Source organism: Limanda limanda, chromosome 1, assembly GCF_963576545.1.
Source record: "Limanda limanda chromosome 1, fLimLim1.1, whole genome shotgun sequence".
Classification (NCBI taxonomy): domain Eukaryota; kingdom Metazoa; phylum Chordata; class Actinopteri; order Pleuronectiformes; family Pleuronectidae; genus Limanda; species Limanda limanda.
In genome coordinates this window covers 4,492,400-4,508,314 of record NC_083636.1, presented here as the reverse complement: position 1 = coordinate 4,508,314, position 15,915 = coordinate 4,492,400, and the positions used below count along the sequence as shown (strand labels likewise).

Genomic DNA, 15,915 nt, shown 5'->3' with positions numbered 1-15,915 from the left:
TGATTTTCAGTGCTTAAGAATTGAAAACAAAATTAAAATGCAGTTTGTAGTTGTACTGCATCTCAGAACCATATGTACATCAATATATAACGTTCATAAATGTACAGACATGTAGCTTACATGTTGAGAGAACGTTAAAGTAACGGTGATCAATAACAATCAACATAAACTGGGGCTACAACTGAAGAGGGAAGATGACAAAGTAATGCAGAATATGTCACAAATGATAATCATACAATATCGCACAAACAATTGAGGCCTACTTAAGTTTAACCTCATGATCACCAGCAACTTTATATTATTTTAGACATATTTTTCTTATTTTAAATATTTTTCACGCTATTCAAGAGTAATCTGGAAATGTGTTGAAATATCAAAGCGAATTTCCCAGACCCCCTGCAATGCCGTCGCGGACCACCAGGGGGCCGCGGACCCCCCTGTTGAAAACCCCTGTTTTAAACAACTCGGCTGATCACGTTTTCTTCTTCCTCCTCCGGTGTGTGTGTCTGCTGCAGTCATGGGGGCGGGCGATTTAAAATGGCAGACGTCCGGCATGTTCCGGCCCTTCGTGGAGACCAGCATGATCGGGCCTCAGCTCAGCGACAAGAAACGCAAGTTCCAGACCAAGTCCAAGAACAACAGCTGGTCCCCCAAGTTCAACGAGACCTTCAACTTGTAAGAACCTGCTTTTAAATTACGATGCAACTATTTATTTATTTTTTATAATTTTTTTGCTGAACATACATTTCATGATAAAGTCACTCAAGAGCAGCGTAGTATGCATCACATTTCAATTGCAGGCATAATGTGTTGAGAAAAGATAAATAAAAACATGATTTTTCCAATTTATAAAATTGCAAATCTGTGGATATTGGAATTGTCACATTGTACAGCAAGTTAATTGTCTCTTGTCTCAAACACACTTTCCAGTAAGTGACAGGTTTCCAGATTAAGAGCTTTAACACTGCAATGAACACTGACTTGATATCTATCTATATACGATGCAACTATTTAAAGAATCACTTAATCAATCACCACTGATTTTGTAAAAGCTTCTCTTGGCGAACGTTGTGGTTTTAACCCCTTGTAGACGAAAAGTCACGAATTCGCCTCAAACCCCATTCCGGTCTTTTTATCCCACTAATGCCTGATGGTGCAAATACTACACATACCATGAAGGTATTGGAAGTACTCTGCCGCCATCTAGTGGTCGGAGTGGAGAATACATCCTAGCCCCTTGGTACTGTGCAGCAAAGTTATTTGGAGGTATTAAGCTGTATTTGAAATACTGTGATGATGGAACAGCAATGATTGTACAGAAACATATGTTGTTATTCAATTTCAAGCAAAAGCAGCATCAGTATAATAATCTACATACCAGAGACTGGAAAATCTGTTAAATTACGGTTATGCCCCATTATGCCTAATGTGGCTAATTTGCTATATTGAAATCAACAATCTCCACTTAATTTAGCATCTGTATCACAGCCAAAAACACAAATAATATTTTTTTTATATAATTGGAAATGAATTCAGGCAATAAGGGGTTAAGCTGAGTAACCTGCTTCTGTGTTGACGACTCTTCCCCCCCCCCCTGCAGTGCTCTGGGTAACCAGGAGGGCTTCGAGTGCTACGAGCTGCAGGTCTGCGTCAAAGACTACTGCTTCGGCCGCGCCGACCGGGTGGTGGGCGTGGCCGTGCTGCAGCTGAGGGACATCATGGAGAAGGGCAACTGCGCCTGCTGGTGTCCGCTGGGCCAACGCATCACCATGGACGACACGGGCCTCACCGCCATGCGCATCCTGTCGCAGCGCTCCAACGACGACGTGGCCAAGGAGTTCGTGAGGCTGAAGTCGGAAACGCGATCGGCCGAGGAGGGCAGATGAGAGGAGGAGGGCTGGAGACGGACAGAGAGAGAGAGAGAGAGACAGAGAGAGGAAGGAAGGAGGGACTCAGAATTTCAGAATAAGAGACGCATCCAGGGAATCGTTTTCCTGCGTCCGACCACGTGGACAAACACTCTCGAACATTAGTGACCTTCACACTGACCAGCTGATCCAACAGGAAGTGACCACCCATCCACTCACTTCTTTTTAACCCCCCCCACCCCTTCTCCAGGGCCGCAGTGGCTCAGTGCACACGCCACAGCCTCAAGGGAACAAAGGAGGCCGGCCGGGCCCCCTGCTGGAGGGCCGAACAAGTCCCCCCCCCTTCCGAGTGTTGTTGTGCAATAACCCCCCCCGCCCAAGCGTGGCCATGTGTTTGATGCCTTACACTGAAAACTGTGAATGTGTGAAGTCCGTAGCTTCACTGTGATGGTCGGGGTAAAATGTGAAACTACTGAACTGGACGCAGAAATATTTGACTGGTTAATCATGTGAAGCTGAAAATGGAGAGAAGGTACTAAAGAGAAATAACCCTTAAAGTTTCCCCTTCGTTCAAAGTATTGATGTGTGCCTTGCCATGTTAAGTCTCCACTCCTTTTTTTTAACCTTTAAGGAGAAACAAATACTGACAAATCATCCGTTGATCACGATTTACGCCGTAACAAAAATCAACAACAACAACATGGTTTAAATCAGTTGAAATGAAAGTTTGTGTTGAAGCAGAGTCCTCGTTTTTTTGTTCATATTTATTTATGAGCTCATCTAACAACTCGTGGCTCACGTGGCCTGAAGTCCGGCCGCGATGGTGCAGCCATTTTATTTATTTTTTTATATGTATTTATTGACGTCTGTGCGTTTTTTTTTCAAAAGCCTGCGATTTAAAAAAATGTTGTTTACCGACGTGTGTGTGTGTGTGTGTGTGTTGAGAATTTGCACAATGTGAACGAGTGGCTTCTGCAGCGTTAACACATGATATTTAATTTTCTTTTATTCACAAGACGAGATGAACGCTGTCGCTCGCATTTTAAAGTCATGACCTGCTGTTGGTTGTGAAACTAAATGAAAGAGAGAACTTTCTTTCAGGATTAAATTGTTTGTTTTTTCATCAAAATCACTGAAATATGCCCTATTTCCCAATGTTAAAGAAAGTGGAAGAAATAATACTGGATCGGCTCCTTAGTCCAGATCAATGCCAAACTATTATGGGTTCTTTCTTTCACCGTGTCCCATCATCCCACCAAGTTTTATTGAAATCTGTCGAGTACTTTTTGTGTCATCCTGTTCACAAACAAACCCACAGGGCGAAAACGAAACCTTGAGGTTGAACTTTCAGGTTTTTACAATATCTGATGAGGATTGAAGGATAATTTACATATTATCTTCCTGCTCTGTTTCCTCTCTTCCTATCAGTGGCCTTACTTTACAAACTCAATAGTTTTTTTTTTTTTATGTATTTCCTCTGAGGTTCGGCCACTCGTTTTGCCCACGATGATGTCAAACATGTTTTTTCCAAGCGATGCTCCTTATCACGTAGTATTTAATTTTTTCTATCTTTGATGACAAACACTGTACTTATACACAGGTTGGGTTTTCTTTGTAGTCTCTTTATATTTTGTGTGAGTTGTTTTTTTTGTAAATATTCCCCCTTATCATCCTCTTGTTGTAAGATATGTGTTTTTATGGACGGAGATATTATGCAGTGCGACGTGTGCCAGTGAATTTGTTCCCAAATGATGGAGAAATATTAAAAATGTTCCACTTAATGAAGGATGTTGTGTTAATACGAGAACCTCAGTGCGTGCACACGCTTGAACCAATCACACATCACCCTCCTTTGTTACACTTCTGTCACAGCCATTCTGTAAAATACACAACTCCTCGTGCCAAGTTGCAAATGTTCACTTCTTTTATTTATGTTGTTTTTTTTAAAGATTTTTCTGTATTTTCTAAAAGTTTCTTGACCCATTCACTAAATCACTGCAATATTCAAAAACAGGTTCAGTCCAACACGGTAACTGCATTTTTTTTGTGGTGTTTTCTTTGTATCGTCACTACTTTGAAATGTTGTCGTCATCATGTAAACACTTGATTTAATGAATTTTGTATAAAGTATTGGAGATATCTATAAATCTGCTTACCTGTGTGTTTTTTTTTTACCCCCTGGTACAAGGTGACATGGATTTAATAGATTTTAACTTTTGTTAAAGTACAAACCAAAGTATCTTCATGTTTAGATTAGAACTTGCACTGTGGGTAATTAGGAGATTCATCATCTGACCTTCACCAAATCATCTTTAAATGTTATTTACAAACAAATAAGAGCCTTAATTCAATAAAATCCAATAAAAACAAGGAACACAATAACAAATTTAGCCAGTGGTTCATGTTGAGGTCTCCTGTTTCTATCTCCAGGTATTAAATTACATTTCTGACAGAGCCGGGATGGAAACATCCGATTTAAAGTCATAATTGTCATCCTTTGAAATGCAACAAACCTCTGCTTTGTTTTGCTCCTGTGAAATGACGCTTAGATGAAAATGGCTGATAATGAAGAATGGGTGTGTAGCATACATCACTGCCCGGATCACAAGCTTTGTGATTGGCTGCAGCCATTTACCTGTTACCTGTGTTTTACTGCCCCTCCACTCCTGCCCCAGTCTCCAGGTCCAAAGATCGCTGCACTGTTTGTTCAAGCTCGGAGCTGTTGGCTGCCGGGGGGGGGGGGGATCCTAGCTCTTCCTGCTTGAACCTGAAACCTCTGCTGTATAGGCGCCTCTTTCACCACTGCACCACGGAGCCAGAGTCGTCCATCCTGGGAGTCTCTCATTCAGCCGGAGGCCCCCAGTCTGACCCCCTTCCTGTGCCTGGGGCCGAGGCCGGTGCCCGGGCGTCCAGGCCGAGCTCTCACCAGGGCCGGGAGTCTCCTCCTCTGCCGCGGAAGCAAAGCCAAGACTGAATTTTGAGGCGTTTTCTCTTTCATTCACTGGGCCTTTATGTGTGAGGGGGACACGAGAAATCACATTTTTCTTTCAGGTATGTGCCTGATTTTCTTTTTGTTTTCAGACTTTTGGGGAAATGTTGGACGTCTGGTACTTTTGGGGACGAAGATCAGAGAGTCTCTCGCCTTCAAAACCTTTAAAAAATAGTTGAACAACATAACTAATCAATATTGAGGCCTGGTGGCTCGGTCTCCGATCGATTGTGAGTGTGAGGGTCGAACAATAACAGTGAGAGCAACGTGGAGCTGCCTGTTTCCTGATCTGTGCACCAGAATGAATCAGGGTATTGGTCAATTTGACTTAAATATATTATTAATTTAGTTATTTGTAGACAGAAAACCGAGGAATTGGCTCTTTTATGTGTTTGCTGCTCATTCAGGGAACTGAGTTCCGCTGATTCTTTCATTTTCTGTTCTTCCTGTTTCACTCTGACGTCCAACTGCGAAAACCACGATACAGGAAAACGACAAATCTAAAACAAGACACCTCATTTCCTGCTTTTATATCTGTTAATTTCTTAACAGTCTTATGATCTCAATCTCAATGTTCGCATCATATCATCTTGATCTTTGCCGTTATGGATTGTCTGCTGTAATCTTTACTCGGGTACAAAGGGTTGTGAAGGGAGTGTCTTTACAGCTCTTGGAGTTGTAGCTCACATGTTGCCGTAGAAAGTCCTTGACTGTCGTTCAGTAGTTTCTTTCAGAATATCACGACATACATGTTAAGTTTATCTGATAGACACCATATATAGAAAACTCTATGTTTATTTCAGTATTTTCGTTGAATATCTAAAGCTCTTTTGCATTTTTTAAGCTTAAGAATACATCTAAATCTAAATCTGTAGGTCAAACACATTCTGGAACATGACTGCATATACATTGATGTACAAGTGTAATATTGTCATGAAGACAAATATCGGATAAATCCCCTTTTATATATATAAATTACTTCCGCCTTATATTTGCCAGAGTTTCCCCCCTTTAACTTATATGTTGGTCTGTGCTCGTATAAGATTCGACTCTTTATACGTCCTCAGGTGTGGGATGGACAATCTGAGCTGATCATGGGATCCGTAGTGTCGAATGTTTTCCAGCGGTGTGGGAAACCGGCCGAACAAGGTGAGATCTGACTCTTTACATCAACTTGTACTGAAGTGAAGTTGGAGAATCAAACCTTCACCCGAGTCCTGCTGTGAATCTTGTCTTGTTCAGAGGTGGAGCGACACCTGCGAGCCAACGACAGACCCTTCAACCTCTCGTACAACTATACCGTGAGTGCAGAAACTCCACTTCCTCTGGGGACAGGAAGTGAGAGACCCTCTTCGACCTCTGCTCAGCTTTATAATGAGTAGGGGGGTGGGTAATGTGTGCATGTTGACTGACCGGAGTCTGTCTCGTTCCAGAACAATGCCATCACAACCTCCAAGTACAACATCTTCACCTTCCTGCCGCTCAACCTCTTCGAGCAGTTCGGGAGACTCGCCAACACCTACTTCCTCTTCCTCTTATTACTGCAGGTAGACATTTTGTTTTTCCTCTTTTCTGAGGTTACCAATGCGTGCACTCTGTGGCGTCCTGAGGCTTCACACGCGCAGCCGGATCGCAGGGTTTCTAATCGATCTGACAACAAACGTCTGCTCACAAGCGAACGAGAAGTGAATCTGTACATTGTCCTTTAAAAGAGTTTCATGAAAATGTATTGATTCCACCTGTCGAGGGTCGTGGTTCTTTATGCTCGAAGATATAAGCAGATATAGTTGCACGTTATTCACAAATATAATTTAAAGGTCATTTAAATGTGTGTTTGTGTGTGTTTGTGTGTGTGTCTCGTCACAGCTCATCCCACAAATCTCCTCTCTCTCCTGGTTCACCACGGCCGTGCCTCTGATGCTCGTGCTGTCTATCACAGCCGTCAAGGACGCCAGCGATGACATAGTAAGCTGAAATTACCTCAAGCTTTTTGGGGCAAAACTGAGAAATATGAAACTAAAGCCACAGGTGTAAGAATAACTTGTTTTCTCTTGTGTCGTCTGAGTAGAACAGACACAAGAGCGACAAACAGGTGAACAACCGGCGCGTGGACGTCCTCATCGATGGAGAGTGAGTGAAGACGCAGATTCCACTTTGTTTTTTAACATTCTGTCCAGTTTCTGTGTTTGTGAATGATGAGGCAGCTCAGAGCTGATCGGTGAGTTCATGGTTTGTCTCTTTGCTGCAGACTGAGAAGTGAGCGGTGGATGAACGTTCAGGTCGGAGACATCATCAAACTGGAGAATAATCAGTTTGTTACAGTGAGTAGAGAGAGTTCAGAGTGAAGGTCACAGGTTTATTTAAAGATATCATATTTATAAACACGTTTATTTGCTGCTTTTCCTCAGGCCGACCTCCTGCTGCTGTCCAGCAGTGAGCCGCTCAATCTGGTGTATGTGGAAACAGCAGAATTAGACGGGTGAGTGTCTCTCTGACTTTGTCACTTTGCCCCAGAGTTGCATCGTCCTCATGTCCTCTTGGTGCCCCCCCCCCCCCCCCCCCCACACAGTGAAACCAATCTGAAGGTGAAACAGGCCCTGACTGTAACTGGAGACCTGGGGGACAGCGTGGACGCACTGGCTGGTTTCAACGGTGAGAGGCTGACAGAACATTTAATACATCTTGTTTTCTTATCCTGGACTTTTTATTTGAAGTTCAAGACTCGTGGAGAAAAAGAAACACACCAACAATAATACAAAGAGACATGTGACCCAGACTTTTTAAAGATAGAAATGGAAACTTCTTTCTGTTGTTATCTTGATAATAAGACTGTAGATATAAGATATAAAGATATAATCTGCCGTTTTAACTTGACGTTCTAGTACAGTTACATATTCACCTTGAACTGGACCTTAACTCTGTTTCCTTGACCTCTGACCTCTGACCTCTGACCCTCAGGTGAAGTTTGCTGCGAGCCTCCCAACAACCGTCTGGACAAGTTCAAAGGCACCATGACCCTGAGCGGACAGGGCTACTCCCTGGACAACGACAAGGTGCTGCTGCGGGGGTGCACCCTGAGGAACACGGAGTGGTGCTTCGGCCTGGTCATCTTCGGAGGTGAGAGATGTTTCATATAATGAGTTGAATGAGACAAACATTCGTACTTTCAGTTAGATCAGGCCTCATCAGAAGCATTATTTTAAACAAACTTCTTTATTTCCTCTTCGGTGCAAATGAGTTTCCATATAATGCAGCTGCAGAACAGAAGTTATAAAATTATTATGAATAAATATGGTAAAATGCAGCCGTAACAGATGAAACAAACAAATGAGATTACACAGAAGTTTTATTATAGTATGAATATTTGTTTAAAAGTTTTACCACTTTGGCAAATCACCAGGCCGCCTTTTTATTTGCTTTTATTCACTAACGTGGACTTTAACCCATAAAAAAACCTACTGATGCATGAAGGAAACAATGACAAACAATTCTGAAGCATAATGATCTTAATTCAAAATGGACAGACGGGTTCTGAACTGAACTGAATGTTTCCAGGTCCCGACACCAAGCTGATGCAGAACAGTGGAAAGACGACGCTCAAACGGACGAGCATCGACCACCTGATGAATGTTCTGGTGTTGTCTGTGAGTTTAACACACACACACACACACACACACACACACACAAACACACACACACACACACAAACACAAATTCACAAAGGCTGGCGTGGACATTGTTAATGTACAACTTCATGTGTTAAATATGCTGTTGTACTAAACTATTATTATGAACTATAAAATATGGATGATGCAACACCCCCCCCCCCCCTCCATGTTAGCAGATGGGACATGTACCGAAACTAAAAAGTCAAAGTCAAATGATATTAAACCCAAAATGACGTCACCAGCGCAGGATGGCAGCGTCCTTCATTTTTGTAAAGTAGCAGGAAGTGGACACGTGTCATCCATCTTGATACAAAGTCATTGTTTTAAACACACATATATATATATATGTAGACAGAGAAAAGTACAATTTGAAATGTGGAGATCATTTATTCACTTGATGCACTCGAAGCATTGATTTCTCTTTTTAAATGCAGATACATTTTTCTGCTGATTGATTTATGGTGTCTTAATCCGATCAGATCTTCGGTTTCCTGGCGGCCATGTGCACCGTCATGGCCATCGGCAATGCGATCTGGGAGGTTCAGGAGGGCTTCGTGTTCACGCCCTTCCTCCCCCGGGAACCGGGCATCAACGCCGCCCTCTCCTCCTTCCTCTCCTTCTGGTCCTACGTCATCGTCCTCAACACGGTGGTGCCCATCTCTCTCTACGTCAGGTATGGAAATGAGAAAGGTGAGAGAATCCAGTCTGCTCGTCTTCCTCGTGTCACACGTTGACGTCTCTCTCCTTCAGCGTGGAGATCATCCGTCTGGGGAACAGCTTCTACATCGACTGGGACAGGAAGATGTACTACCCCAAGAGCGACACCCCCGCCCAGGCTCGGACCACCACGCTCAACGAGGAGCTCGGCCAGATCAAATACATCTTCAGCGACAAGACGGGAACCCTGACGCAGAACATCATGACCTTCAACAAGTGCTCCATCAACGGGAAGAGTTATGGTGAGCGGCTCTGCGGTCATGAGACCTGCAGGGTGGAGCGGACACAATGAGAACGAGTCACTGAGTTCAGGTTGTGTGTCTGTGTTTTTCAGGCGAGCTGTTTGACTTTGCAAGACAAAGGGTGGAAATCACAGAGGTGAGCGGAGAACAGTGGAGATCTTTGCAGGAACAACGTGCAACTCGTGTGTTTCTCAAACTTGTTCCTGTCTGTTCCTTTTTCTCAAATCGCAGAAGACAGAGAAAGTTAACTTCGAATGGAACAAGCTGGCGGATCCGAAGTTCTCCTTCCACGACCACAGCCTGGTGGAGACGGTGAAGGAGGGAAACCTGGAGGCTCAGGCCTTCTTCCGCCTGCTGGCTCTGTGCCACACCGTCATGCCCGAGGAGAAGAAAGAGGGTGAGCGTCCTCCGATGGACATCTTTATCACTGCACGGCAAATAGTTGCAAAGGCTCCAAAACAGCCATAGTGCATCTTTATTTTCAATCTATCTTTTATTCGAAAATCTAAAATCTGTTCCTGTGTTTCTCTGTCGGCAGGAGAGCTGCACTACCAGGCTCAGTCCCCCGACGAGGGCGCTCTGGTGACGGCCGCGAGAAACTTCGGCTTCGTGTTCCGCTCACGAACGCCAGAGACCATCACCGTCTTCGAGATGGGCGAAAAAGTGGTCTACGAACTTCTGGCCGTCCTCGACTTCAACAACGTGCGCAAGAGGATGTCAGTCATAGGTGAGAGGAAGTGGTGACGAGATGTTACCGATGATTTGCCGAAGACTTTCATATGTTCACGCCGCTATTTAAGAACTCGCTCTCTCTCTCTGACTCCCAGTGCGAAGCCCTGAGGGGAAGTTGACTCTGTTCTGCAAAGGGGCCGACACCATCATCTTTGAAAGACTCCACTCGTCCTGCGACAGTCTGGTGAAGGTCACCACCCAACACTTGAATGTGAGTGAAGAGGTCCAATGATATAAACCAGATGTCAGGAGTCGTGTTGGTAACTTATCTGAACTTTCCAGGAATATGCCGGCGACGGCCTCCGCACGCTGGCTCTGGCCTACAAGGACATAGATAAGAACTACATGGAGGACTGGCAACAGCGCCACCATGAGGCCAGCTGCGCCATGGATGGACGGGAGGAGATGCTCGATGAGCTTTACGAAGAGATGGAGAAAGACCTCATGGTTAGTCCACCTGTGGAGAACTGACAGACAGTTTTAGCGAGTTAACTTCTCGTTCGGTAGTTTGGAGGAAAACGTATTCATCCCGTTTAACCTTGACTCTGACTCTGTGGGTTTCAGCTGCTGGGAGCGACCGCTGTGGAGGACAAGCTTCAGGACGGGGTTCCACAGACCATTGAGCAACTGGCTAAAGCTGACATCAAGATTTGGGTGTTGACCGGAGATAAACAAGGTAAATGCATGAGAAAATAAACCGTTTTGGGAATGAACTGACAAGATAAGTGGCTTTAAAGTGATGATGCTTTGGAAAACAGAGACGGCCGAGAACATCGGCTACTCCTGCAACATGCTGAGGGAGGACATGAAGAAGATTTTCATCGTGGCAGCTAACACACCTGAAGGAGTCAAAGAGGAGCTTCAGTAAGTCAGACGGACACAAACGACTGTTTTAGCTTTTATTTTGTACGATTATACTTAAAGTAACTGGGATAAAAAATGACAAATAAGTAACCTCTTCCAGGAATGCGAGAAGGGAAATGTGTCCCGAGGCAGCGGACGAGCCGACTGTGGTCCTGGATCGTGCCGGCCTCTTCTGGAGTCGCAAAACTGAGACGGTGCAGGATGAGAAGGTGGAGGGAGACTACGGCCTCATTATAAACGGACACAGTCTGGTAAGAAGTTTTCATTTTATCTTCAGGCACGAGACCGTTTCCAGAAGCTGCTGAATCAACAATGTCTCACAATTTGAATCAGTGTAGCTGCAAAGTCAGAACAACAACAATGAATGACGTGTGAAGAGGAATTTTGAGACTTGCTGACTTTTAGCATTTTGTTGAGGACGAGACGTAATGATCTCACGTCTCGTCACATCCCAGTAATTCCTCCTCCTTCCTTGTGGCCCTCAGGCCTACGCTCTGGAGAAGGACCTGCAGCTGGAGCTGCTGAGGACAGCGTGCATGTGTCAGACGGTGATCTGCTGCAGGGTCACTCCTCTGCAGAAGGCCCAGGTGGTGCAGCTGGTGAAGAAATACAAGCAGGTCATCACTCTGGCCATCGGGGACGGAGCCAACGACGTCAGCATGATCAAGGGTAAGCAGAGCCGCATTCATATTTTTATGTATCTCACAGTGCAAATGTTGTTTCTCACTCTGCTGTCTGTGCCCCAGCTGCTCATATCGGAGTGGGCATCAGTGGGCAGGAGGGCATGCAGGCCGTCCTCTCCAGCGACTTCTCCTTCGCCCAGTTCCGTTACCTCCAGCGCCTCCTGCTGGTGCACGGCCGCTGGTCGTACCTACGCATGTGCAAGTTCCTGCAGTATTTCTTTTACAAAAACTTCATCTTCACCTTCGTGCATTTCTGGTACGCCTTCTTCTGTGGCTTCTCCGCGCAGGTGAGGCACACGTGGTGGAATCGTTTGTCTGTGACTTTCCTGCATTTTATAAACCCTATAAACATTCCAATTTACAAATCAATTATGTTAATGTTCCTTCTTTAACTCCTTTATATTTTATACCCTAAAATCCACTTGTTCATAGACTGTGTACGACGAGTGGTTCATCACTCTGTACAACCTGATGTACACAGCTCTCCCCATCCTCGCTTTGAGCCTCTTTGACCAGGTAAGAGTAATATCCAATATTCTTATAGTTGAATGTCTTGTACTTTAAACTGAATTCACACTGTGGCTCATCTTTCTCTCTCTTCTCTCCTCTCTCTCTCTCTCCTCCTGTGTCTCTGCAGGACGTGAACGACCGCTGGAGTTTCCAGTATCCTCAGCTCTACACTCCCGGTCAGCTCAACCTCTACTTCAGTAAGAAAGCCTTCGTGCGCTGCATGTTGCACAGCGCCTACAGCTCCCTCATCCTCTTCTTCATCCCGTGGGCGGCCATGCAAGACACAGTCCGGGACGACGGCAAAGACATCGCCGACTACCAGTCCTTCGCTCTGCTGGCCCAGACGTCTCTGCTGGTGGTGGTGAACACACAGGTGAGGGAAACATGCCCCTGGTGCCAGAAGCAGCAAATTAGGCTTTTTTTTAAAGGTTTTTATTAAATCAAAATATCTCTCCCTATGTTCCAGCTGTGTCTAGACACCTACTACTGGACGGCCGTGAACCAGTTCTTTGTGTGGGGCAGCCTCGCCGCCTACTTTGCCATCACATTCACCATGTACAGCAACGGCATGTTCCTCATCTTCACCTCCTCCTTCCCCTTCATGGGTGAGTGAAGTGAACTCCTGTGCCTGCTCCTCCCTGCACTACGTGTGATTCTGTGGGAACACTGACGGACGGATGTTTTCTTTCCAGGTACGGCGAGGAACTCTCTGAACCAGCCCAACGTGTGGCTGACCATCTTCCTGTCCACCCTCCTCTGCATTCTGCCGGTGGTGGCGATCCGCTTCATCAACCTCCAGATCCGGCCCACCATCAATGACAAGGTGACGCAGGAGATACCAACATCATGTGTTTGATACCCACATTAACTGTCAGGTTACAAATGGGCCTATTTATATAATAAATCAGAAAATCGGAAATTAATGTTTAATATAACAATGTTATGAATATTTTTGATTGTCTCCCCCCTCCAGGTGAGACACAAGGTGCGGAAGGAGGCGTTACCGGCCCCGGCACCGAGCCGCATACCGGCCAGGAGAATTAGCACCCGGAAATCCGGCTACGCCTTCTCCCACTCGCAGGGCTTCGGGGAGCTGGTGACGTCCCGGAGGTTCCTGCTGAAGAGGCCCCTGAAGAGTCGACCGGTGCTGTACGCCACCACTGACTCCCCGCTGGCCCAGAACCAGCCTCAGCACTACCGCACCATCACCGAGGAGCCGGAGGAGGCGCAGAGCCGCTAGAGAGGAGGTGAGCGGGGACTGAACATCCGCAGGGGAACGACCCAATGATGTACAAAGTCTTTTATTTTGAAGCTGAGCTCACTTGTGAGAGGTTGCACAGGTTTAAAGTTCACCACCTGGATTCTTACCAGGTCAAACTTTTTATAAAAAAATTCTGTCCCACTTCCTGTTAATGCTGCAAAATTGGCTGCAATTCCACTAGAGGGCGATCAGGAGCTAGTCCTCAATGAAATGTAGTAATTAGCTAAAATAGTTAAATACAAGAAAATTACTTATTTTAAACTTTTAAATATAGATGTGATAATTTTGAAAAGTAATAATGTCCCTTTGAGTTCTTACTTGGAGGGCAAATGGGAATCTGGCTAATGTTGCAGCCTCTAACTGGTCATGGTGGCGTCAGTGACTTTATTCCATCAGTTTAATGGTGAAAGCAGTAAATCGTGTCTGGTGCTGTGCGACATCACAAAGACAAACAGAAAGCTGTAAAATTACTTCTATAAAAATACAAATGAATTTGGTAGAAACTTTCTTTTGACCCCGTGTATATTTCGTTTTGAGGCTTTAGGTTCACACGCTCCGAAGCTTCTCCGTTTTTTTTCTATTGGGTGAATATTTGTATCATTGTTAAAAGATGTTTGCAGCTCTCACACAGGAAATAAAACTGTCTCACAATGTACTCTGCATTACTACATTCGATGTAAATCAAGTTAAAATGTGTTATGATGTTCTCTGTGATGATCTCTTGTCTCAGGCATGATTTAACAGCGGAACTGAGACAGTAAGAAGCTCATATTAAGCTTTGGGACACTCGGAAAACTGATGAATATTGTGTCATACAAACCAAATTCTTTATCTTTTTAATGATTAAGTCAGAAGCCGGAAACATGACGTTGCATTTTGTGCCTTTTAATTATTTCAAATTTTCCTCCAGTGAATTGTCAAAACTCAGGGTGTCATTTTGAGAAAGTGAAACACGGTGATTTCTGTTGAAGACTGTGATGAACCTATTTTCCACACTGTTGTTTACATGATTATTTACATTAAACATTGTTTTATTATTGTCATGCTTCTTGTTTACGATCTGTTTTTTAATATTCACACTTTCATGGAGGTAAAACTTCAGGTACCACAGTGTTTTCAAAGTGCAGCCAGGGGTCAGTGTTGTCTTTCTATCGTAGTTTCAACTTTACAGAGACAGTGATATAAAGGAAGAGTCATGGGTTTAACTGGGGGCAGATCATTGACAAGCAGATACATATAATATATAAATGCTCTTTATTTTCACTCCTGGCACATATGACCTTCGAATTTTTTAAAGATAAAAATGAACCACAACAAAATCAAAATACAAGATTTTCAAGTGTAACCTAAACATTTGTATACCCAGTTGTATATGGATAAGGAGACCATGATCATAAAGACATCAACTAGAGAACAAATGCAGAATTTTTCATTTTAATTATTAGAAAAAGTGGGGATCAATCAAAACAGGAAGCAAGAAAATGGAGGAACATATAAAAAGTAATGAAATGTACCTGTATGTGCTAGTTTGATTTGTTTAGACTTTATTTAAACCTGCACACGTTGAATCGTGCAGTTTGTCAGATTCCTTGCGAGGGACAGAAATACCTGTGATTGTTGTAAATATTTAATGATCTGACCTCGTTTAGGGAAGCTCCTCCAGATCAGTGTGCATTATGTGTGCAGCAGTTTGCTCCATCACTCTCTGGCTCCCTCTCTTTCTCTCCTCTCACACTTCCCACACAGTCAACTGTACTGTGCATCAGTGCAGACACACACACACGCACACACACACGCGCTGCATTGTGCCCACAGCCGCAGTGTCCTCTGGGACAGCGATGACATCACCGGAGGTGGGCTGTCCCTGTGTGGCGTGGATCCAGAGACGCTTTCAGTTTCCTCTCTGATCCACAGGAAACAGGTTCACATTACAGTGAATGTACAGAGTTAGACATATAATATTCACCAAATATTCCTAAAAGCTTATGTTTGCAGAAAAGCCCCTGAAAGAGGAGATGAATGGAAGGATTGAATCCCTTGTGAAAGTGTATTTTTAGGTTTTCAGCATCAAAATGCAACATCAATACCAAACAGCTTCATTCTAAAGGTTAAACACGGATCATTCAAAACAATACACGCTAATAGAGCCTCCTCCCCCTCCTGCAGTTTAACCCTGGTGGCTCCGCCCCTCAGGTCCATGCTGCACAGTCAGCAGACGGGTGAGTGAAGGTCACTGTTGATCCCACCGAGCAGTATTGTATAAATAGCCTGTGGGACACTCCCTAAACACAAGCATGACAGAGATAATACGGTTGTGTTGAACACATTTTACTATCCTGCAACACATCATTGTAAATATAAATATTTACAAAAAGGAGCAA

At 44.3% G+C, this 15,915-nt stretch overlaps 2 protein-coding genes across 2 annotated transcripts in view; both read left to right on the top strand.

The window, feature by feature from the left end:
• LOC133011314 (protein unc-13 homolog B-like) overlaps positions 1–3,998 on the top strand; it is a 56,507-nt gene extending 52,509 nt beyond the window's left edge. The window contains exons 39-40 of the mRNA XM_061079020.1: positions 516–675; positions 1,601–3,998. Coding sequence (XP_060935003.1) covers positions 516–675; positions 1,601–1,886 — 446 coding nt within the window. The 3' untranslated portion in view covers positions 1,887–3,998. The remainder of the gene's footprint in view (positions 1–515; positions 676–1,600) is intronic.
• A 615-nt stretch (positions 3,999–4,613) lies between these two features.
• Positions 4,614–14,577, top strand: atp8b5b (ATPase phospholipid transporting 8B5b). The gene is made up of 28 exons (XM_061088686.1): positions 4,614–4,919; positions 5,925–6,006; positions 6,100–6,158; positions 6,291–6,404; positions 6,724–6,822; positions 6,926–6,987; positions 7,106–7,178; positions 7,266–7,336; positions 7,427–7,509; positions 7,816–7,974; positions 8,413–8,501; positions 9,005–9,198; positions 9,276–9,484; positions 9,577–9,620; positions 9,716–9,881; positions 10,023–10,211; positions 10,312–10,427; positions 10,499–10,663; positions 10,781–10,892; positions 10,975–11,080; positions 11,181–11,331; positions 11,566–11,749; positions 11,827–12,050; positions 12,196–12,279; positions 12,401–12,646; positions 12,740–12,878; positions 12,966–13,096; positions 13,247–14,577. Exons 2-28 carry the CDS (start codon positions 5,952–5,954, stop codon positions 13,511–13,513), a joined length of 3,591 nt encoding a protein of 1,196 aa, XP_060944669.1. The 5' UTR covers positions 4,614–4,919; positions 5,925–5,951; the 3' UTR covers positions 13,514–14,577.
• The last annotated feature ends 1,338 nt before the right edge of the window (positions 14,578–15,915 follow it).

Excerpts from the sequence above, each read along its gene's own strand:
- atp8b5b (XM_061088686.1), top strand. The coding sequence starts at position 5,952 with ATGGGATCCGTAGTGTCGAATGTTTTCCAGCGGTGTGGGAAACCGGCC. Across the intron at positions 6,405-6,723 it reads TCTTCCTCTTATTACTGCAG|CTCATCCCACAAATCTCCTC; the intron begins GTAGACATTTTG and ends GTCTCGTCACAG. Across the intron at positions 7,975-8,412 it reads CGGCCTGGTCATCTTCGGAG|GTCCCGACACCAAGCTGATG; the intron begins GTGAGAGATGTT and ends GAATGTTTCCAG.